Here is a 24,865-nt window from a genome sequence, read left to right as displayed (position 1 = left end):
TTTCTTTTGCTACCAAACAAATATGAAGAATAACACCTATAATCAGCTGCAGTAACAGGTTGTTTTGACAAATTTCTGTCAAATAGATCTTCATAGGAGACATCTGATAAATAGTTTATAACTAAAAGTCCAAGAACATAACGTAGAACAGTACACTCTCAAAAATAAAGGTTCTTGATTGGACTCTATGGTTCCATGAAGAATCTTTAACATCAATGGAACCTTTCAAGGGTCTTTATAGTGGAAAAGGGATCTGTAGGCTAGATAAGTAAGGAACACTAAGAAAACAGAAAGGTTCTTTGGGCAAACCAAAATGGTTCTATGGCATCACTGTGAAACTCCCCTTTATTTATTTTTTAAGAATGTAGATAAATTAAAATTAATATGAATATAGTTCAAAGCAATTTTAATGCATTGAATTTACACGCGTTTACATTTAATGCTGAACTGGTCATTAGTTAATGCACAATAAAATGCGTGTTAATGTTATTATTAAACTTATTAGACTTACAAATGCATGATTGACTAAGGAGAACGGCATAGCTTTGGACTAAGCACAGCAACTCTATAAAAGCCATCTGTCCGTACTGGATGTGCACAGGAGAGTAGAAGATTATGCTTGTTGAGAGAGAGAGAGAGAGAGAGAGAGAGAGAGAGAGAGATCTGCGCGCTGTACTCGCCAGTAAGACTCTCAGCACGCACCGCGCGCTTTCTAGCTGGAAACTTTCAAAAAGGATTCGTTATAAACTCATCACCTTCATGTCGGCACTGCTGAATATTTCCTCACCGATGCTATGGTTACCTTTATTACGGTATGTATCTTTAGAAAGTTTGTTTGTTCGGACTGCTTCCATGGGTCGTTCGATGGCAATTTGGAGGGCTCTTGGCACGGTTGCGCATTTGCTGTTGTTCTCCAGGACAGTTTTCTGTGCGATTAATCATTGAAAAGTTCACGCTGCCAATATTTGCTCGCAAAAAAATACGTTTTCTGGGAGAAACAACTGCGTAATTTGCAATATTGCATATAAACATTAGCGTTAATGTGTCTGAGGAATTTTCTGTGCATTTGGGAAGAATGTGAACTGCTCAAAGCCTCGGGCTGAACTGAAAACCAGTACGGGCAAATTCACATCTTACCTTTCAAAGTGCTCTTCTTCTCTTCATGCACAAAACAATAGATTGCCAAGACAACTCTTTTTTTATTTGCGAGGTCTTCTCTATAAATTGAGGTATCTAGATCTGTCTATAACTACATGTAACTGTAAATGCAAGCTTAACTTTATATCTCTCCAAATATAGAAATATTTTTGAGAATATAAAAGGTTCAAATGCAGTAATTTAAAAAGTTGCTCGACTTTAACTGATAAGACAACATAACTTAAATGCAAGACTTTAAAATATACTTAGATGTTGTCTAAACACATTGTTCTTGGGTCTTTCCTCCAAGAGCTGGCTGAGATTGGCAGACAATCCCTAAAATAGATAATCCACATAAATCTGTGCTGGAGATGCCAGTGCTGTCGAAGCCCTTTAAGTTTTTCGCTGGGTTAAAGTTATTGCTCTTCCTGTTCATCAACTGGAAGTTGCATGCATATATTTTTTCCAAACTTGTGTTTTGATAGTCCTGTCTCTGTGTGTTTCTGCTTATGTTTCCCTGCTGTGTGTGTCGAGGGAAATCTTGTGCAGACATGCTCCTGAAACAAGCATCTGTCAAATAAAGGATTTGACATGAGGCACCCACTGACAGGGAGGCTAAAGGGTTAATGCAAATAACTTCGATTTACTGGTGAACATGTGTCAAAAGAAATATGGGACCTGACTGAGGTGAACCCATGGCACTATTTGAGGACTTTTTTCAAATCTGAAATCATTATATAGATTAATAAATCACACAAAATCAGAATTTCGTGCTATTATGATGACTTGTAAAAAAAAGTATTTTTTAAATTCTGGGTGAAAACTGAAGTACATGTTTCTTTAGTAAGTGTATGTGAATAAATACACAACCCATTATTAAAAAAAAAAAAAAACTAAATTAAATGTTAAAAATTTCCAATTATATCTATTTGCAGAATACCGACCTAACTAGGCCTGGTGACATTGCACACCTATTCACAATAGGTGTTTTAGTCAACTAGCTAACAGGATAATCAATTCACTTATGTGATTTTCTCAATTATTGCGGCTTTGAAACACTTCCAGCTCTACAGTAGTTTGAGTTCATCTGTGTAGTGGCTCTGAAAACTGTAGTGGTAAATGTTCAGCCAGTTGCAGTGCATCCTTATTTTTCTGGGCAATTATCTGTCACTTTAAAATGGGAACAGCAAAAAATGCTGGCTGGCCATCAGGGGATCTCATCAACTTTATCATGGGTCACTCATACACAAAAACTCAATCTCAGTCTCTTTTTTTGGTCACTATGTTTAAACTGTGGGAAATTCACAACGGTGACCATATATGGATCTCATTATAGAATACTTTGCAGATAGATAGAGCATGAAATTATATTTTTCATCTTGATAAACGTGTCTTGGCTGTTTTCATATTTCATAAAGCATGCTTCGCTAACAGGTTACAAAGTCTAAGCTGTCAGTTCATTTCACTGACAGACTCATCATCAAAATGACAGATGGCAGCCAGGCTGAAATACACCATTTATCAAGGCCAGGTTCAAAGAAATGAAGCACTTCTTAGTAACTCTTCATTTTGCACACTATCGATTATTGTAGCCTACAGAAAACAAAACCTATGGTTCTAGCTAATGACAGTGCAACAATACTGCACAGCTTAACAGCGCAGAATTTGTAATAGTGTTTCCATTCTTTTCTGTCACGTTTACCTTATCAGCGCTGTATTGATATTGTGTGACATGATACACGGAAGCATGGCATGCTGGGTATTGTAATACATTCATACTTGTGCTTTTACTTGTGCTTTTAAGTGGCTAAAAGAGCAAATGCTATACCAGAATTTGACTGTGCATTTCCATACATGGCTATAGTTTTGCTAATAGTGAGAATCCTAAGCAGAGCATCCATCTTTATTGCAAAAAGAGATCTTGCTTCAGATAAATTATAAAATGAAACAATACTATCTCCAACAAGGTAATTAGTCATTTGTGCCAGAAATGTTCACCACATGCCAACCCAGCTCACAAAAACATATTTTAGGAACAATTTGAGAAAAATAGTTATTTCCGAATGTTCTCTTCATTCAGTTTTTTAAATGCATTTCTTCTTGGTTATACGAACATTCCATTTTTATCATTTTGCAAACATGATCAGAATGTTACTTTTGAATGTCCTCTGTGTGTGTGTGTGTGTGTGTGTTTACCATGAAAACTACACTTGAGTTAATAAAATTTGAAATAGGTACAAAATAAAAAAAAAATAAAAAAATTTGCACTTGTTTGAAAACCCTTTTTGTCTTGTCTTAAGTGTGCCTGAATACCCAGAATACTTCAGTTTCTCCAAAAGGCTTCTAACATTTGTTCTGGAAGTGCCGTGAGTTGATATGCATTAAACATGAAGCCGTGGTTGAAATATCAACCCTTCTGAGTGGGACGTGGCTACACCTCTTGTAGTTTGTATCCTTGACAAAGTGTTGCTGTCAGCTGCCAAACACCCATCTATCACATTACATTGAAGCAACCAACATGATCATGTTACAAACTCCAAGATGAGTTAATTACACTAACTGTTGTGTTTGGCAGTGCCATATCAAACAGAGAGCTTGTTCTGTGTTTAGTTTTCTATAAAAGTCAGACTAATCGCTAACCACTCCCAGACACTGATAGTCTGAAATCTTTTTTTATAGCACCATGCTTTAATGAAGACACCTGACTTTAACACTTTTAACTGCATTAAATTCAGCAGTCACCAGAAAAATCACTAGTTTTTATGCTATGGAAGACCATTTGTTGAAAGAAACTTTTAGTGGTGTCGTATTCACTCCAATAGTGCCAAAACAAGAAAGAATTGGCAGTCAAAATTTGATAGGCACATTTTTCACTTTTGTCCTATTAGTTTAGACTTGTCATAGAATATACCATTCAGTGCATTGGCTGATGATCAACACTTATATGTTGGAATGCAACTAATGGAAGGCCATTTATTTGAACTAAATATTCTAAGGAACTAATATTTTTCTGTTAAATCCTAGCTAACAGGGAATGTTGTGACAACTTTTACTAACATTTTTTAAAAGTTACATAAATATTAGAACAAAATATTATAGAGCATTCTTATATTTTTTTCAATATTTGATATTTGTTCTTATAACAAACAACATTCTCAGGGACGTCCTTATAATGTTATTTATACTTGATGAAGGTTCTCAAAATGTTGAGAGAAAACATTAAATAATATTAATATGAAATAATATAGAATATTAAATATAACATTTTCGGTAAGGTTTTAGAAACCTTTAAATAATGTCCTAATCTTAACAAGACAACTGGTCTCTTTAACAATCTTAGAAACTAAAAAACTAATGTTCAAATAACATTTTAAGTGAAAAAAGATGTTGAAAATAAAGTTAATAGAACGTATTTTGTTCTAATTCCAACAAGAAAGCTGGGCATTTTAACGCTCTTAGAATATTTCGATACTTTACATTATAGTGCAATTTCAAAACAGTGTTCCCGCTATGTTTTTATAAAGTAAATTTGTTACCTGGGATGCTGATTGTGAGACCAAGATGATAACTAGAACTATAAAAGTCTTAAATCTTAAGGAATTTAGCCCTTTACTGATGTTATAATAGCTCTAATAATGCCAAAAATGAAGGCATTGACTGCAAAAAATTTGACATATTTTTCAGTTTTGTCATATTAACTTGTCACTTGTCATATACCCTTCAGTGTGTTGGCCAATAATCAGAATTTAGCAAAAACACATGCCAACTGAATGAAGTGTGCTGAAGGGAGGCGTTGACACAAGCTGCCAAACAGCTGCAATGCATCCCCTACACTGAACGCTCAGTGAACAACTCACGTCACGAGGCACTGAAAACATGACATGCTCAGCTAGCCTACTTCATAAAAACGCTGCATGTGAACTGAAGTTAACTAATGCTCATGTGTATGTACTTTGAGCTGACAGTTTACACAGCTTGTCTAGTTTTCTGAAAACCTTCGACAAAAACCCACCAATAAATCGTAACAGCTGAAAAGTTTGTTTTCTGTACTTAATATGCGAAGTTAGCTTGCATCTGCATATGTTTGCTTGATTGTAATGAATGCCACCACTTGATGGGTTTTTAAACACTGCAGGTCACGTCTTACATCTCAAAACCATTCAGAACCAAGCCTAGATTAATCCAGATTGAAGTTAGTACAGGGTGCTGGTCAGGGATCGAGAGTGTCCAGATGGGGGGTCTATTTTTCGCTCTTTTAGGGGAACATCTGGAAGCAATTGGACAGTTTAGACGTTCTTTGAAAATCCTGGGTGGATTTCTTCCACTGGCATGCTGTCTCATAAGCCATCCTGAATCCATCAACTTGGGTAGCTCTTCTGAAACACACAAGAAATATGTACGGGCATAGTGTCATGTCCTGTTGATAGATACCATAAGATAGCTTGTCATTTTGCATGATGCTTTCAACGTGCTAGTGCATTGCTAACAGACAGTTGTGTGCATTAAGAACAACCACTTTTAAATGGATTTGACCTTTTTTATATTGTATTCTCCCTCTTATTGTACTATTTCTATTTCTCCGGTGACATGTATGCACATGTTTCCATCTCAAACAATAGCTAAACAGTTCATAGTGCGCCTGAATGGAAAACTCTTTGATTCAGTATCTTCCCAAAGCTAAAACTTAACTGCATGTGACTGAAGTATAGAAAGTGTATCAGTATCTGTTAGCTCGATTGATTGTCTTGCTGTTCTGTAGTTGGACATATGGCACTCCTCTCAAGATTACAAACCCAGTCTGACAGAAAATAACCCTAAGAATGGGAAATTGGTTGTGGATTTTCAATTTAACGTAGGGTATAATCAGTGTTGGGGAAAGTTACTTTTAAAAGTAATGCATTACAATATTGCATTACTCCCTAAAATGTTACTTAGTTACTTTTTATGGAAAGTAATGTGTTATATTTGGATTACTTTACTCACCTGGGTTGAGCATGCTAACAAAAAATAAATTAATAGCAATAACACTCTTATTGCAGCAATAAATACACACACACACACACACACACACACAAATGTGATGCTTAATTAAAGTCATTTTTGCTTATTTGTATGGTTGAATTGGACCGCCAGCAGTGAGATTAAATACATAAAGTATATTTGTGCTGTTTAACAGATTTAATTATTGCAGGTTTACATCGTATTCTGAGTTTGCATTTCGTTGTTTTTATTCATTTCTAGGAATACTGAATCTGTTTTTGAGCAAGTGAGATGAGTAGATGCATGTTCACATTTACACTAGAACTACAATAACCATCATATTTACACAGCGCAGACAACACCTCTGCACCTCACGATTTCTCTCAACAAGAGGTCTCAATCGATAAATGAAAAACAACGTAACTTGCGTTATCTATTTGAAAACGCACCTTAGATATTTTGTTGTAAATTGAAAATTGCATTAAAAATTACTTGAAAAAATAATCTGATTATGTAAATCAAGTTAGTTGTAATGCATTACTCCCAACACTGTGTATAATCATAGCTGTCTAAATGGATTCGGCAAAAAATAAACGTATATTTGCTGTAAATATGTCAATATGTCAATACAAACTGGCCATTGAGTGGATTAGACAATGGATGTTTAAACAATCCAGTTCATTTTGAGTGTTCAGCTCCAATATCTGTGTTATCTAAGCATGCTGGACTGAACGGTGTGTTAAATGGTGCATTGGTTGGTGTGAAGGCTGTTGCTAATCTCAGGCCAATCCTCTAGGAGTTAAAAGCTCAGGGAGTTGTAAGCCTCCTTGGCCAATCTTAGATGATGTGCGTATGTCGAGGCCACTGACACAGTGCTGTGAGAGATTAACACCTGTCATACATGAACATGCTATTCTGTAGTTTGAATTTAAAGTGTAATTGAAAACAAGACAGAAATATGCATGCAATTGATTGTTTTTCGTCATATATCACAGCTGTCTGATGGAAAGGTTTGCTGTTCGGAGAACGGGTAAGCTGTGCAAAGTCAAAGTAACAAAACTCAATTTTATTCAGACTTCTAGTGACCTTTTGGTTGCCGTTTCTAAAATTAAGGAAACCATGAGTGCACTGTAAAAAAAAAAAAAAAAAAAAGTTGAGCCAATTTAACATTTTAAGGCAACCAGCTTTTTGCAGATTTTTGAATTCTCACAACTTATTTTTGTAGGAGATTCTCAACCTTTTGTTGTATAAACTTAAAACAGCACGTTGAGAAAACTGCTGAAGCTGGTTGCCTTAAAATTTTAAGTTGGCTCAACCTTTTTTTTTTTTACAGTGTGTTTATGAGGATTAATCCCGAGGCAAGTGCAGAGTTGTGCATTGAGTGGCCTAAACCAGTTAAAGGAGATCAAGGACCAGATTTTGACGCCTAATGCTCCTGTGTCCTGAAATAAAAGTTCACTGAGTGTGCTGTTGTATGCAGTTTAATATTATGTCATTATAAAATATTGGCTTGATAGCCAGGACCTTTGTTTTCCACTGAAAAGTGAAGCAGCTACCAGTAGGCCCATAGCTGGTAAGGTCACAAGACTCAGGTTATATAAAAAGTAATTCCTTTTTGCTGAGATCAAACTGATTGCGGAGGACAGTTTTTGTGAGAATCACTTGTGTATAAGTGAAAAGGAATTTCTTGATGTAGTTTCTGAGGCGATGGACTTGTGAGCTCCTAAACAATGCTTGCTTGTTTAGCATTTAGTCAAGGAGGTTGTTGGGCTGTTATCTATCGCTGTCACTGCATCTATTTTGGCTGATGAGGAGCAGCGCTAGAGTAAAAAGGACCCAAGGTGATTTAAAAACAATATCCCTCTGATTCGCTGAAGATCAGTCCACTCCTAGAGCAAATTCTGAATGTGTCCAAACCTGACATACAATGTGATAACCTAAAATATGCTGAATGTGTTGCATAATTTTTATTTAGCCCAAAGTCATGTCGACTTGCCGTTCATTGTGCAAACATACTTATCAGCACTGCACAAGTCTTAGCAAAAATGGAAACCGGCTGAATGGTTGAGCTTGTACTGTATGCACCCACCAGCTAATCATCACAATTTGTGTTTTGAACTTGATGCTACATGAAAAGTCTTATTTTGTCCTGGACTTTTCATAATTGTTCAAAGTACTCCGGCAGCTTTTCTCTTCTCCGACCTAGTTTAAATGGATAAATTTGGGCATTCCTAAGAAAGCAACATAGAGTCCATTAACTGCCCTATCAGGTGACTAGGCCAATCACATGAACTCAGAGTGCCATTCCAGGCGCTTAAAACAGTCTGGTGTGGTTTGGCTGGGAGGTAGTGAGTGGAAATGCCACCAAGGGAAATGGTCAAAATCATTCACCACTTTCATGTCATGCTCATTTTGGGTCAGACATAAGAGTTTGTGTAGGGAGTGATTTATCCCGCAGGTGGGCCTGTAGCAGACAACGTTTTTAACCAAGAATGTTACCAAATGCAAAAATGTAATAGCTTAGCCTAATCATATCCAACAGAATTACTTATAAAACAGCCTTAAATATGTTGACATTCTACTTAATTGTCTTGGAAAAAATAGAATTACACTTAGTTTACCAGTAAAAGAGCATATATCATTATGCAACAAAATAGTACTGTTACTATGTGAAAGTGCCGTCAGGAAATGTTTTTTACTCTCTTTTTACTCTCTTTTTAAAAAGGAAAATGTCATTGCAAACTCATGGTGTTTTTTTCCATGCAATAGCCTTATTTTATACTGCACAGAAATCCTGAATCCTTGCACACAACAGTTTATGTAAAGCACCATAAAAGTAGTCCAAGAGTCTTCTGAAGTCCACTATATGAGGAATATTTAACAAAATTCATTCAAAATCTGCTGCAACTCTTGATTCTCTTTCTTGCCAGCACAAATTTGTACTGGTGCAATTTTTTAAACAGCTTTGATTTCCGTTATTTCCTCACACATGGCTATTGTATGACTTCAGAAAAGTTGGAATATAACGTACAAGACAAGACTCTGTGCTTTTTTGTGTGTTTTTGGAGCCATTATTGCATGCTGTAAACAGCTACATCAAGATTCTTCAAATGTCTCCTTTTTTTTTGTTTCACTGGAACCCCCACCCCCCAATTTTATTTGTTAAAATTTGTTGCAGTGAACTAAAGCCAAATGCTCATATACAGCTAGCATGGAGATTTACACTGAATGAAAGTGTGAGCAATTTCATATTAGCCTTAGCATTCTGCAACTTTTTACATAGAAATGGTGAAGTACTTGAGTCAGTGTCTCAGGCTGAGCTGCAATCATTTGGGATGTTAGAAGAATCTCCCCCTACCAAACCTCTTTTTGGCACCTTCCTGAAGACAAACGGTTAAGCTGCTGTTCATCCAGGAAGACACATGAATGCACATCTGTGCTCCTGTTAGACGTGTACTTCCTGCATTTATGCAACATGACAAAGCAAGGCACATAAAGAAATATGTCAGAGACTTAGAGATTTTAAACACGTGTTTGAGAGGAAAGCTTTCGGAAAGGCCCTCTTCATGGATCAGACCTTAAACTCTTGTTAGTTTAGTGAGAGATCGCATTAGCCGTGCTTCCTAGAACGTTTCCGACAATATTTGCAGCACACGAAGAAACACAGCTAAGTATTTGAGAGCAGCTAAGAGGATGCGAAGGATTATCTATACAAAAATGGTCGAAACAGATTCAAGTGCATGTGCTTCTCTCATATCATTTGTTGTGTTATAAATTACGCTTCAAGGGAAGCAAGTAGACTTTAATGTGACCGAGTTGCTCATTATGGGCAATTTTTGCAGCTTAATGTAGAAGAACCCTTTTAAAAGCTTACTGGACGTATACAAACATAGCCAAGCATTTGATCGCACTTAAGAGGATGAAAAAGATTATCTGTTCAACCCTGGTCTGGAGCTCCAAGTAAATTTCCACCCCGTGTTCACCTGAATGAGCCCAAATTGTTAGAGTAATTGACGTTCATTCTAGTATCCTGTGCTATTGTACACTTTTCCCCAGAGGCTATGCATTTATGGGGTATGAGACGCAAATTGTGTCCACAAAGACGAAGCATTTCAAATTGATGTTTTCTGTTCTCAATTAAAGTGCACATGGGAATGTTGCACAATTTGAAGTAGTTCACTGCAAATGCATATAAACATTAACAAAATCGTAATCAATACTCACATTCTCACAGGCTCTCTGGGATAGTCACATGATTCTTGCTTCAGTATGAGCACAACTAATTTTTGGTTTCAAGCAACAGTTGTATGTTTTTATGCAATGTTTTTTAACTCTTTGGTGCTGCTCACGTGGCAGCAAACATGAGATTTTTTTCATTTAAATCAAATTAATGTATTATATTTAAGTTCAATATTTTTTGGTTTTTATGGGATTTTATGGTACTAAATTACATGAATGGAATAGTTAAGTAAAAAATAGGGAAAAAGTGAAAGTAAAAAAGTGAAACAAAAACATTTATTATTATGAAAAATGCTTATTTTAATTCTTTTTTAGATAAAATATAAGTTTAACAAAACATGTTTTAGTTATTAGCATGTTAACATCTTTAGTGTTGTTCCAAATTTGAGGTTGATATCGCAAAAAAGGCGATAAAATCAGTAAGATTTTGTTTGGGCGCAGTACCAAACGTTTCCACGAGATGAAATACGTTTACAGTTCATTCCGCTTTGCCATTCAATGCAGTCATTTTTGACCGTGTAAATATTTTTTACATGAATATGTCCATTTTGTGTGTTTGTGTGTTCACATAGCAAACGGCAAAACGTTTAGCATGTTTAGTACCATTAAGATACAGTAAACAAATTCAAATAAAAAAACAAAAAAAAAAACAAATTTATTTTGGTCAAGAATGACCATAGAAAAAATGACAGAAAAACACCAGAGGGTTGATACAACCCCCCAAAAAAACAACTTGTTTACATTTTAAGAGGCTGTTATGGTTAAATAAAGTGTATTTTATTGTGTACAAACACACATAAAAACAGGGATTTAATTGCAGGGATTTTGCATTCTTGGCCTTATTTTGATTCTTAGCAGATTTACTGCCTGAGAATATGCAAATCTGATCCCTTTGTGTCTTGCTATATGCCCTGCAAATATAAATTGGATTTGGTTTATCAAATTTATCTTATTAGCACACCTTGGAATTAAGCTGATTCCCTTGCAAAATTCTTTACTACAGATTATATATTTCTATGTATTCAGTCACAACTTCAGTAATGTGGTTGTTGTGAACTCAGCAACTGCACAGGCAGAAAAAATGAGTCTGTAAAGGCAATAAAACGGAGTAATTTTCAACGCCACTGCCTACAAGGTGACTTTGTCGTGCCGTCCCTCTTTTGAAGCACCAATGTTTAATTGCAGGCATCACCCCTGCCAAAAAGCAAAATTAGCGATGCTTATTGACCGATAATGAGGACAGAGTGATTAACCGTCTCCTCTGAGCGCCGTGGGTCTGATTCACACTCCCTCATTCACCTGTCCCTTACAGACATCAATCTCTTAAACAACAAAGGTCAGTGTTGATAGTACGCACAGACAATTGGCTGCAAACTTGTGACATCAATGACAAAATTAGATAATTTTAAACTAATCTGAACTCAGTGTCAAATGATAAAAGATCAAACATTCCTACAGAACAAGAGGTCTTTTGTGTTTGTTTCCGTCACCAAAGTCTAATTTAAAACCAAACGATTATGTAACAAACCAAGCATCCCATGACACTATCAACCACCATGGCAAGACCTCCCAAACCCTGCAGTTCTTCGAAGGCAAGACATGTGGTTCTGAAAAGATATAGAAACACCCGGGGCAGCTTAAAGGATAGGAAGCACACTGGATATTTATTTTCATCAGACACTGATGCCAAATGGTCCTTTGATGTAGCAGCTGTAACCCTTGACTGTCTGCAACACGTCTGTCTTAGTGCATCATTGTCATCATTATTCTTCAGTTCCTGCACTTTGCACTGTAGTCTATAGTTTAGTGTCACTTTCTATTTGACCGCTCTAGGTTTGACGTTAAGATGTTTTGCAGCAGCCGCAGTGGCTCACATTCTCTCATTAAATCAGTTTAATTTCATGTGATCCCATAACTCACAATCGAGACGTTGATCTGAAAGAAAACCTGAAAGCAACAAGTCAGTTTCTGGTTATTCAGGTAGATCTGAGAAAGAATGTGTAGTTTTACTGATGTCTAGTTACGAGTTATGAAAAAGAATTGGTATACCAGGAAAGTGACGTATCTGATAATTGCCAAGTGAGCCCTTTTTCTACCTTATTTAACCCATAAAATGTAGTTTTGTTGGTATAAATTATTTAGGTGGATTCACTGATATTAAATATTGTTTTTGACTTGAACAAAACAGTTCATTTAGATTTGACCTTTTTCAGTGCAATTAGCATTACATTTGTTACAGTATTTGTTCATCTTTATTAACGTTATAAAAAACATCTGTTCACGTTAGCTCAGGTCTATTACATAATAGTAAAAGATAATTTTTTTATTTTAACAATGTATTGGTAGACTTTAATAATGTATTGGAAGTGTTTTCCATTGTATTTTTCATTTTCATTCACTGCTAATGTAGTGAACAGTAACTAACTGTTGCCGGAGAAATCAAGAAATGTAGTTTTTTCCATGCTTTTACAATTAATCCTTCAAGAGGACCCAAAATAACTATAAAGTATCATTAAAGGCTTGTAAGCTGCATGTTTTAAGTGTATGAAGAACAAATCGAAATGTAAGTGGTTCTTGAAAAGCTCTAGGCCCGATTAATTATAATTGCATGGAAAAAAAATGCAAGTATAGAAATAAAAGTTATACAGGTGAATAAGTGATTTTATTTTTTCTTGAATCCAGTTTAAATCACCTTTAAATAACCTTTTATACCACCGCGATATGGTGTACTCTAATGATACTCCAATGATTTAGCAGACTCTGCTTTTGCGCTGCTTTTGTGGTTTCTGTTTCATGCTATTTCGCTCCGTCATGAAACAGAACATACACCGTGCCAAATGGATGTGCCAGGCGCTCAAATAAATATGCAAAAAGGGAGGCCCGACAAACACACTCATGTGCATGTCACTGCAGGCCATCTTTTATCGCACACCCATTAACTGTGTGCCTGGATGGCATGCAGATATGATGGAGAAATGCCACCACTTATTGAGAATGAGAATTCAGTGCTGTCGCAGGGCCAAAAAAACTAAAGTTTATTGCTTTTGTTTGATACCATGCTTATAAAACTCTTTTCTGTTTCTCCACAGATCTTACAGGTGAATCTAGTGATGTCCATCTTGCTGTACGTGATGTTCCTCGCGTACCTCTATGGTATCTCAGCCTCTACGATGGACAAGCAGCGGCCCACGCAGGACCCCATCAACACGCTAATCATAAAGCTCCTGCAGGCCGACATCAGCCGCAGCCGACAGAAGCAGGATGACACGCTGCCTTCCTCCACCTTAAACCCGCCTGCAGTGACCGACTACAAGGAGAACATCAGCGACCAGTCCGTGACAGACATCTCGACGGAGCTTCTGCGTCAGCACAAACGTTACAACTCGCCTCGCGTGCTTCTCAGCGACCGACCTCCTCTGCAACCGCCACCGCTCTACCTCATGGACGACTTTGTCAGCAACCAGGGCGGCAGCGGCGCCAACAAGACAAGGCAGAAGCGCAACACTGAGCATAAGAGCTACAGGGGCGAGTTTTCAGTGTGTGACAGCATCAGCCTGTGGGTGACGGACAGGACCACGGCTGTGGACATTAAGGGACAAGTGGTCAAGATTTTGGGGTCTGTCAATGCAGGACGCACAAATATCAAGCAGTACTTTTACGAGACGAGATGTAACACTGCCAAGTCCCAAAAGGGCAGCTGTCGGGGTATTGACGAGAAGCACTGGAACTCGCAGTGCAAAACCTCACAGACTTTTGTGCGTGCTCTCACTCAGGATGAATCGTCGGTGGGATGGCGCTGGATACGAATAGACACCTCGTGCGTCTGCGCGCTCTCACGCAAACAACGTAGGACATGAAAAACACTGCAGCGACTTCTCTACTGTCTTTTTTATGTTCCCTGGGGGGGGGGGAGGCTGTAAATGTATAAATATAAATTATTATTTAAGTTATATGGAATGCATATAGTTTATACATGTCTATGTATAATGTATAAATATACTTGTTATTTATTTAAGTTGTTTGCAAAGAAAAATCTTAAAAAAAAAAAAAAGACTTACGATAACATGCAATGCCGCTAAGCTACAGGAGCATTGCATGCTGAATTGTGCCTTGCTCACGTATCAGAGTCAGAGGACACGTCACTCCACTAGACCTGGACCTTGGGAACAGTTGCAATGGAAAACACAGATCACTCGATATCATATTAACTTCAGTATTGTTCATGAAAACCAGTTTTTCTACTGAAACAGGCTGCCAGTATATCCTCTTCGTGTCTGGGAAAACAAATCACAGTTGGGATGTTGTCGTATTTTGTATGGAAATGTGTAAACATACAGTATATGTGTATCAAAACTGCATGAAATACCTAAGAAATATATATTTTTCTAAGCACTCCTATTAGTGGTTTATAGATGCAGAGACTTGAGTCAATCCTAAAAAGATCAAAAAGTGACGGTTTAGTGTTCCACAATCTGGGCAGTATTTTGATTCTAGATGGCCTTCTGAAAGTGTTTAACATCATTTTAGAAATTGCCTATAGCGCATTCCAACATAGCCGCAATAAAGTGGGAATGACAGCAACCAAGTATTAACTTTGGAGGGTCCAATGATGAAATTATTGCTCACCATTGTGTAGCTCAGTAGCCCTGAAGAAGCTCCTCAGCAAATGGAGGAGCACAGACTCCTCCCACTAGCCCTGAAGAAGCCCCGCCCAGTCTACCAGAAACCACCAGAAATAAGCTTACTGCACTTTTAGTCTCTTTTCGATCACCTGCCATGATCATTAGCAACTTGACCACCTTAAAGAGCGAAGCCAGCACGCATAAAAGCAGCATGTAAACAAAATGGGCCTTCGCTAATGACACTGTAGTCTTACACAGAGGTAAAGCTGCCTTAAGACGATGTGCATACGTGCAGAGCTGGGATTTGAACACGTAATCTCCCCCTTAAGAGGTTTCCCTCTTGTCAGACTCATCTTAGGAGATAAGCATTTCGCCGGTGCGCTGCGGCTAAAAAAAGGCCTGCTGTGTTTTCCAGCTGTACGTTTATATAAAGAGACTTGCTCAGTCGCTAGTCATAAGACACTAAGGTGAAGAAATTTCAGTAATGTGTCAGCCTCTTCAACAAATTAACATGTTTTGTACTCCTTCACATTAAATATGATATACCCAAGACAACACGTTTGTCAGCAAAGCATATCGGAGCATATAGGCAGCATTTGCGGTCATTTGAAGAGCTTTTTAAAAAGGCCAGGCAGCTGCGGCTCGGCTTTTGTTCAGGCTTATCTTTGTGACGCATGACCCAGGTCACCTCTGATTGGACAAGCCGTCCAAGTGTCCACAAAAATCCAAAATATACCACCTACATATCATATTTACTTTTTTACCGGCATATAAAACTTGCAGGATAAGACAGGATGGGGTCCAAACCTATTACTGCATCAAGTGAAGTGCCAAGACTTTGTCCTCCAAGGTCTGAACATAAAGCTTTAAAGCTGGCTATAAAAAGATCAGTATAAAAACTTGCTTTATTGCTTTTTAATGCTTCATTGGTTGCTGGATAAAGGCACTTTTAAACAAGCAAAAGTGTGGCTGACGACTCTGTTTGTGACCTGATATTCAGTGCTTGTATTGGATGTGAGGTTGTGAAACAGAAACATGGTGTCGGCTCAGATTCGAAACAGAACGGCAGACCACCAAGGATTCAACACACCTTTTTCGATCTCCGATTACGTCCCGCTTCAGTATGGCCCTCTGCGGAAAAACAGGATAAAAGCTGAACACAGGAACTCCGTTTTCCAAGGATGCTGTTGGGAATTGGCCCACACAGTTGTCCAAATGCATGGCCTTTCCTGTAACACACATTATTACACTGGAACATGAGGATCCCTAAATGATTTTGATTTCTTGGATGACATTCGCTGAAACATTCCCATGTATTTTACGCTGTCTTGAAAAGCCCTGCTGGTGTCATGCATACTGTGTAGGATTCTTGCTGCTTTAAACCAATACAACTGACCTTATAATGGACCAATGGCCATTGCTGAAACCCAAGGACAAGGACTCTTTTATGCTGAAATAAACCTGTGCCAAAACACACCAAACTCTATTTAAGGACTACATACTTCTTAAGAATATTCAGACGAAAGTTATCTCTGGTATGTCAAAAAATTTAGAAAATTGCAAGACAAATCCCTATTTTAGTAAAGAAGAAAGACTCGTTTGCTTTAAGGTCATTGTTTAGTGAAGTAGTTGTTTTGGCTGTACCCATAACACATTGTTTGTATTATTAGTTTTTTTTTTGAGAGCGAGACTTTTCTCATAATGGAAATGTTTCTCGAAATTTCTTTCTCGTGCTGATACCTGAAGGAGCGCTGTTTATCTGGCCTACAACATCCTCCTCTTTTCGCTGCAAGAGCAGTCTGTGTGAGATTTGTCTGAATAAAGATTTTTTTTTTATCATCCTGCTGATTACATCCTTTTGGGAATCTATGTGAATATTGTCATCTGTAGGGTTTAATGTCGCTGTTTGTATGTTAAACATTTCAATCACAGATTAAGAACCCAAGAACCTTTCCCTGTCCTTAATCATGAGATGATCTGTGTGTGTTTCTAATCAAACATGGATGGTCTCTTCAGAACCTGAGGAACCATGGGAAGGCGCACAGGACTAAACAACCTTCAGTGACCTATAAATACATTTGCTTGCCAGAGCGCACAGGGAGAAAATGGCTCTGGGCAATGGTTAATTAGCATATAATCCTCTTGCGGTGTGTTCTTAAGAGCAAAGCCTGAGACGGAGTGATCTTGAAAAATCACTGCTGAAAAAGAGTTAAATGAGGTGAAAGGACAAGCAAATGAGGCTAACAAATGCTAGTGTTTGTTTACATGTCCATATCAGAGCACACAATATAGTGATTATAAGATACAGTGACCTTATTTGACCATTTGGACAAGGCTTATTTTTTAAAAAATGTGGGAATGTTATTGCATTAGATAAAAAGAAAGGGGCATCTGAGCTCAAACAATAATGGCTTTTAATTAGTTGGTATTCTGATGGTTTTTAGTAGATGTTTGAAGTCATTTCTCCTCAAAATCACACAAGTGTAGTTCATGATGTTAATTGTGGATATTGTCAATCATTTTTTGTCTTTTTCAAAACTGTATCTACTTGTTTATAGTTTAAAATCTAAAAAAGACTTGTTGTAGGTGAGAACAACATTAAATTGAACTATATCGATTGCTTAATAATGAGCTAAAATTGAATTTTACAACCTTAAACTTTGATTTTATGTTATTGTCTTGTTTATTAATGTGAGGCAGCATTGAAATAATCTGCAACTAGCAGTCTTTGGCAGAACACAAAAGAAGATATTTTGAAGAATGTTTTAACTTGTTTTTCTTCACGCAGTGAAAGTCAACAAAAATAACACTGCGCTGAAGTACAAGTCTCCAAGTACTTTTTTAAGAGTGTTTAAATGAATAAACTCATGTTTCAGCTTTTAAAAGTTCAAAGTGATGGTTTCAAGCCTTGACCTTCACACCTAAACCACAGCCCCTCTGAAGGCTATGGTGGTTAAAACTAGTAAAACAATCCAAATCCCTTTCCTCTGGCTAAAATAGACACCTTTATCATACATTCCTGATTCGGTTTGCTGCTCACGTCTCTGGTTTCTGCTAAAGTGCCTGTCTGTGGTGTCACACCACCCACTTTATGTCAAACACATCTCCATCAAATACAGTGTTTGAACCCTATATGCATTCCAGAAGATCCAATGACATCACCAAAAACAACTCTGACCTCTGTGTTTTTCTGCAGGTTGATTGCACTGTCCATTCACACTGACCTGCGATCAGACTTATGGTTTCTTCATTATGGCATGAGATAGAGTGGCTGACTGTCAATCAGTATGGAGCAAAACCGCGTTCAGAAGTGTGAAGTAAACATATTGACATGGGACAATTCAATTAATCAAAAGTGAAGGGACAGTGGGTTTTATTAGCACCAGTGTGATTGTTTTAGCAGCCCTGTGTAGAAATAACTATGATGTTTTTTGTATGCCGTCAAGAGTATATTACCATTTGTTTTAACAGCGCAGAGAGCAAACGAAAGGAGAGCGCAAAGAAACTGGAAGCTTATCAGTCCAGGTGAGCTAGCAGAGATATTCTCATCCAATTGAATTTCACAAAATTATGCAGTTATACTAAATCAGGACACAGAAGGACATAAACTAGCATTCCTGCTTACATTTGTGCAGTAATTGTGTTTAAGATGGCGTGAAAATGGCCTGGTGGTTGTAACAAAACTTTTTTTTAGAGTGCACACGATACAAAATGAACTTAAAGTCAATTTGACTGTGAAAAATGTTCTTATTTATTTTTAGGATGGCTCATGCAAAGAGGTTTTCTCAAATCCCCATGTCTAAGGTTTTATGTTTCTATTGCAACTTTTTTATGCATGTTATGTTTATTAGGATATAATTGACAGATTCATTTAAAACCTTCAGCAAAACTGCTCAACTTAGTTGGAAACTTAAAAAAAGGCTCATCATGTGCATTGTCTTACTATCCCCTCAGTGCATGCGAGATCTTTGTAAAGAGGAAGATTACACTTTCTTAAACAGTCTTGGGAAGCAGGATGAGAGTCTGGAGGAGCGCACATGTCTGGAGAGCGAATGTCAGGAAAAGCAAGAAGAAAGGGTAAACTTGTTTACTACTTCCATCTCGTAAACCTCCAGAAGTCTGTGTTTAAATGCATACCGACTTTCATTGCACATCTCAGCACATCTCTGTTCTTCTAGATCCAGCGTCGACAGGCGCGCGAGCAGCTGGAACGAGAAAAGCAACATGAGACAGAGGAGCAGCAGAAGGTATGTTGAATAACATCAAAAAGTCACCGCAGGGCTATTGCTGCGGTCTGCAGAGATAACACTAATTATATCTGTCTCCACCACCCACTGCTTGAGTCTGTGCAGGGACAACAGACCTGCTTCATCAGACTTACATTGTCAGGCTAATTGTGCTTGATTGCATTACGTCTGCATTGTTCCTAACTTTGGCTGCTCATGCAGTGACCTCTGTATTGCATGGCCAGGTTACGCAGGTAAATACTAATGCAAGAATTTCTACTTAAAAATATTTTTAAAATACACAGTCTGTGTGCAAAATATCTTGGCGCCAGATTCCAAGAACATTTGAATAGAAAACACTGGGACAAATCTGTGGAAAATGTCCAATTTGTGTCCATCCAAAACTGATTATTTCGGGCAGAAACATAAAGGGGAATATACTTTAAGCTTGTCAGCATCTACTTTTCATGCTACTAGGTAACTCACATTTAGCTAATCTCACATTTAAGTTACAAAAACCATAAACAAAGCTTATACTTGCAATTATATACAGCAAATATTGCTTATGATGTAAGTTTTGTTGACCAGAGGAGAAAAAGATGTCAAATATTCCATCATTCCCTTTGGTGAAACTGAAAATTTACCAAAAAAATCTTAATATCTGTGAAAATATAATCAGTCTTACCCTTTAAAATGTTGATAAGCTATGCAACCCAAGCTTGCAATTTTACACACATGTCCTCTTTTACAAGAAATCTGTGTGCAAAAACGAGTAAACAAACAAACTGTGGGCAGTCTCTGGGCATGACAATCAAGTGTCCCGTTAGTTCTGGCAGGTCATATTAGTCAAGCTTAAATTAGCTGACTCTCAGCTGATCCTCGTCTACCCATAGGCATACCGTGCCTATCCTGACATTCTTATATAAGGTCTATTCAGTATAGTCTCACATAGCCAGACCAGGTCTGGGAATCATGGCCACTTTGAATGGCTAAGGACCGCCCATATGAGGCCATATGACTGACAGGTAAAGCAACCAATCACATTTCGTTTTGTGCCATGTCATGTTTAGGGGCGTGGAAATGTCCCCACAATAACACACCATTGTGTAAAACTCTGGATGTATATGCCGCAAACTTTACATATTTCACACTTTTGAAAATCCAGCATTTAGTTGATCCTGATAACAGTTGCCACAGTAAACATGAAACTTTCTTCTTCCACGAGGGGATTTGTCGTCACAACATCTTATTTTCCTGGCAGAACACTGAAAAATGTGACACGCCCATCTCTCAGAAATCTTTTAGAATTCATCCAATCAGATGATGACTTTTATACTCCTGAAGTGTTTCCAATTTTGTGTGCCATATGCATCAGATATTCATCCAAAAGTCTGTGGGTGCGAGGTCTGAGGCTGAGACTAATTCAGTATCAGCTTTATTGTTTTATTAATAAAACATCAGCTTTATTGTTTTGCTCAGGAGCTAAATAACCTACTCCTCCATCCCCAACTCCACATTTTTCAGGACTTGGTCTTCTGATATTGCTCATTGAATTAGACTCCTTTATCCTGAATTATGTTGTTACATTATATTGTCATTAAGAACATTAATGATATCTGCTACATTTATGTTGGTTCTGTTCTTTTTATCCTAAGGGGTTATTGCTGCTCTCCCTGCACTCATGCATGCTAGACTGCAGATAAGCAGGGAGTTTTTGCCATGAACTGAACAATAAAGCCAATCCAAACTGTATGTTAATTATTAAATCATCCTTGACAATAGTGATCCTGGCAGAACTAAGACTTCAGATGCAAGATGCAATGGTTGAGCACATGCTACCGTTTAGCTGTTAGCAGGACGCTCAGGGAGTGTTTGTGTAAGTTGATGAACCCCCAGCTGCACATGGTCTACTGCCAGTGAAGTCCAAGACTAACAGCCAAGTGTGAGGTCAATGAAGGACAGCCGTGTTGTTGTTGTCCACTTGGCTGTTGTCATAAATTCAACAGCTTGGGGAATTCCTGCAACGCCTAACTCAGGGCTCGCTTAAGAAGCAACCCCAAAGGGATCAAGTTCAAAAAAGCGTAATTGCTCTTCCTTTCTTCGTCAAGTCAGTCGAATAGCCTTGAGCTCTGCCTTTTTAATTCCTAAAGGCTACAAACGGACAGTCCACCACTCTCACTTCCTTCCTCTCCAGCTGCTCGAAGTCTCCCGGCGAGTTTCCAGGTTTGCAGTGCGTCCGTCCTCTGATTAATGTACAGAAGGCTCAGGGAGAAGTGCTTACACTTGTTTCCCATGTGCGTACTATTTGATCCTGTTATCATTCATAACCTACATCCCCCAAACCACAGATCTCATCAGATAACCCCACCCTCTGTGTGTTTGTGAGTGTGTGTCTTTGGGAGAGAACAGTCTGTGACTGTTTCAATCCTCTGAGGGAAAAGGTGTTACAGTCTGTTTTTTCTCTTAATAGTATGAATAGAAGGCGATGTGTTTCAACGTCTTCCATATGTTGAGTACAGCTACGTTTACTGCCTGGCCTATAGCTGTGATTATCACTTTAGAGACGGGAAGTAGCACCCACAGAATATCTGGCTGAGCCTGTATAGGTCAAAGGTTAAGCCCAGCCTCATTCCTTCAGCCCTACATCAGGGTCTGCCTCACCAGATCGGCCTTCAGACACACAGGCTTGTTTCTAAGTAATAAGGAGTGAAAAATAAATAGCTGTGTAATTTTTGCTGAAAATCAAACCAAGTTTATTCTTTGAGGTCTATTATGCAACCCTGCATCTCAAAAAATAAATAAATAAAATCTGCAGATTTGCAAAAAATACCTAATATTACCTAATTGGATGATTCTGTTCAAAAAAAATTCCACATAATAACAAATATTTTTTGCAATATATATATATATATATATTAGTGCTGTCAAATTAATCGCAATTAATCACATCCAAAATAAAAGTTTTTGTTTGCGTAATATATGTGTGTGTGTTGTGTATATTATGTATATTTAAATACACACACATGCATGTAAATATTTCAGAAAAATAGGTTGTTTATATATTAAATATATTTATTTATAAATTATATGAATATAAATATAGACATGTAAATACATGTAAATATTTTCAAAATATATAAATTTACACAGAACACACACGTTATGCAAACAAAAACTTTTAATCGTTTGACAGCACTAATATATATATATATATATATATATTTAATGCAATATATATCTTCAAAGAACTTATGCAAAAATTGTTTTTGAAAAATCTGTAATTTTCTGTCTCTGTTTAGATGTAGTAAAACACCTACAGATGTAGAAAACATCTGGGTCATGTTTGGATTTTTTTTCTGTCACTGGCCATAATTCTAACCTTGAAATCAGAATTAGGCATTAAAATTGTCTTCAGAAGGATTCATACATGTGAAAATTGGCTAAAAATTTAATACAAATCAATATATATAGCATATTAATGACTAATCAGTAATTAGCAACATGGAACACCCCAATTAATGTTAAGAGGTTAAACAATCATAACAGAGGTTTTGAATATTATCTTAACAGTATAGTAGAAAAAACAGGTAGTTTATTTCTCTGGGACAAAGATTATGGAAAATGGTTACATAAGGCTAAAATTGGTACAAGAATGCTTGACTAACATTATAAGTGGACAGCAGGGTATAAAAAGAAAATGCTACATAAATACAGCTCCCTTAATGTTATTTATGAAATTAGTGGTTTCATAACAACAGCCTAATGTTATTACAAAGCTGCATGTTCCTCTTTCAATAGGCCCACCATTACACTCTTGTTTTCAGCATTGCTTATCAAACCCTGTTGAGAACTATGAACATGCTGTGTGTTTGTATTTGTGTCTGTGAAAGGAGAAAGCCAAGCAGTGGGAAAGCCATGTGGCCGAGCTGGCAGTCCAACGCAAGGCCATCCGTGCAAAACTAGACAGACTACAAGAATTTAGGGTGAGGTTTAACTGGACATACATGCCGATACACCAACACACATATGTAGAAACCCTACTATTGTTCCCAGGTATAAACGTGAGGCCCAAAAGCCGTATGACTGAATGTGACCAGATGTCGAATGTATCTAATGCAAAGTATGCTAACCAATACCATACCTGCCTGACTTGCAGCAATGGACAGGCACAGATTACATCTACAGACACCAAAAAATCCTCATGAAATTTTCATAACATATTATTCAAATTCCAAGTTTTAAAATGAAACACTATTGCAACACATTGACTAAAGGAGAAAATGGTCCGTGGAAGTGGACAAACCGCAAGGCATGTCTGCTTGAGATCTTCAAGCTTATAGGAAGTTCACTTACAATATATCTTCAAAAATCATCGTAGACATTAATGCATCTGTTTTCATTTCCAGGACTTTCAGAAGAAAGTTGTGCTTCAGGATTTGGGTTTGGATCCAGGTTCTGTAGATGAATCCGTCAAGCACCTTCTGATGAGACTGTAACTGGGTTTACTAGTAAATAATGAAATAATCAAAGAAATTTAGCATTAAATAACTTGCTCACCAATGGATCCTATGCAGTGAATGGGTGCCGTCAGAATGAGAGTCCAAACAGCTGATAAAACATCAAAATGATCCATAAGTATTCCAGTCCATCATCTTTAACATCTTGTGAAGTGAAAGCTGCGGGTTTTAACTTCAAAACATTGCTTCTGGCTAAATCTGAATCTGGCTGAGTCTGAATCAGGAGAGAAATATGCGCAGATCAAGCACCATTTACAAGACAATACGGTTCTAAACAAATATGTGAGTGGATTTTATTATGATGTTATTATGGATTATGAACTATTTTGGTCAGAAGTGGCAGTTTAAAGTTAAAACATTGCATCTTAGTGATGGGAATGTTTCTTACAAATACGCAGCTTTTTGCTTCACGTTAACTGATGGACTGGAGTGGTGTGGATTACTTGTGGATTATTGTGATGTTTTTATCAGCTGTTTGTACTCTCATTCTGACGGCACCCATTCACTGCAGAGGATCCATTGGTGAGCAACTGATGGAATACAACATTTCTCCAATTCTTTTCAGATGAAGAAACAAACTCATCTATATCTTGAATGGACTGAGTGAGAATTTTCAGGAAATTTAAATTTTTAGGTGAACTATTCCTTTAACATGCTATCAAAGTCTTAAATGAGATATATTGTTATGCAGTGATCATATATCTTTAGAAGGTGTGTTAATATTTAAACCTAAAGCAGAAAGTGAGTATAAAATAACATGAGTGAAATCATATCTCTACCTCTTTTTTAAAGGCTCTAGTGAGTGAGTTAGAATATAGCTACTTCAGTGTTCAAAATGAATAAATAAACTCTCTGACTCTGTGGCAAATAAATCACAGCTAACAACTTAATGTGTCACATGTCCGATCTTTCACTGTAATATTGCTTTAGATGAATATAAATGGACAATAAATCGCATGACTGCAGTGAGGAGGGAGACATGAGGAAAAAAAGCGAGACAAACAGATGAGCTCAAATTCAAAAAGAGAACAGAAACAATTAATTATCATGCCTTTCATTGTCTTTTATGCATCTTTGGTGATCTCCAGCACAAAAGATGGTGATGGAGAGAGACAGATGAGAAAGGAGAATGCAAAAGAAAGGA

General features: G+C 37.3%; 2 protein-coding genes across 2 annotated transcripts; both read left to right on the top strand.

Annotated features, from left to right (window-relative positions):
• Positions 1-595: 595 nt before the first annotated feature.
• Positions 596-16,813, top strand: LOC306861195 (neurotrophin-3-like). The gene is made up of 2 exons (XM_079403335.1): positions 596-812; positions 13,446-16,813. Exons 1-2 carry the CDS (start codon positions 795-797, stop codon positions 14,211-14,213), a joined length of 786 nt encoding a protein of 261 aa, XP_079259461.1. The 5' UTR covers positions 596-794; the 3' UTR covers positions 14,214-16,813.
• A 1,927-nt stretch (positions 16,814-18,740) lies between these two features.
• On the top strand, positions 18,741-23,700 carry LOC306861782 (uncharacterized protein; the record flags this gene model as incomplete). The annotated part of the gene is made up of 5 exons (XM_079404260.1): positions 18,741-18,782; positions 18,933-19,055; positions 19,157-19,225; positions 23,095-23,187; positions 23,611-23,700. The coding sequence occupies 5 exons, from the start codon at positions 18,741-18,743 to the stop codon at positions 23,698-23,700; spliced, it is 417 nt and encodes a 138-aa protein (XP_079260386.1).
• Between the last annotated feature and the right edge of the window lie 1,165 nt (positions 23,701-24,865).

This window comes from Barbus barbus, assembly GCF_936440315.1.
Source record: "Barbus barbus genome assembly, chromosome: 42".
Taxonomy (NCBI): Eukaryota; Metazoa; Chordata; class Actinopteri; order Cypriniformes; family Cyprinidae; genus Barbus; species Barbus barbus.
This window is presented reverse-complemented; position numbering and strand designations above follow the sequence as displayed.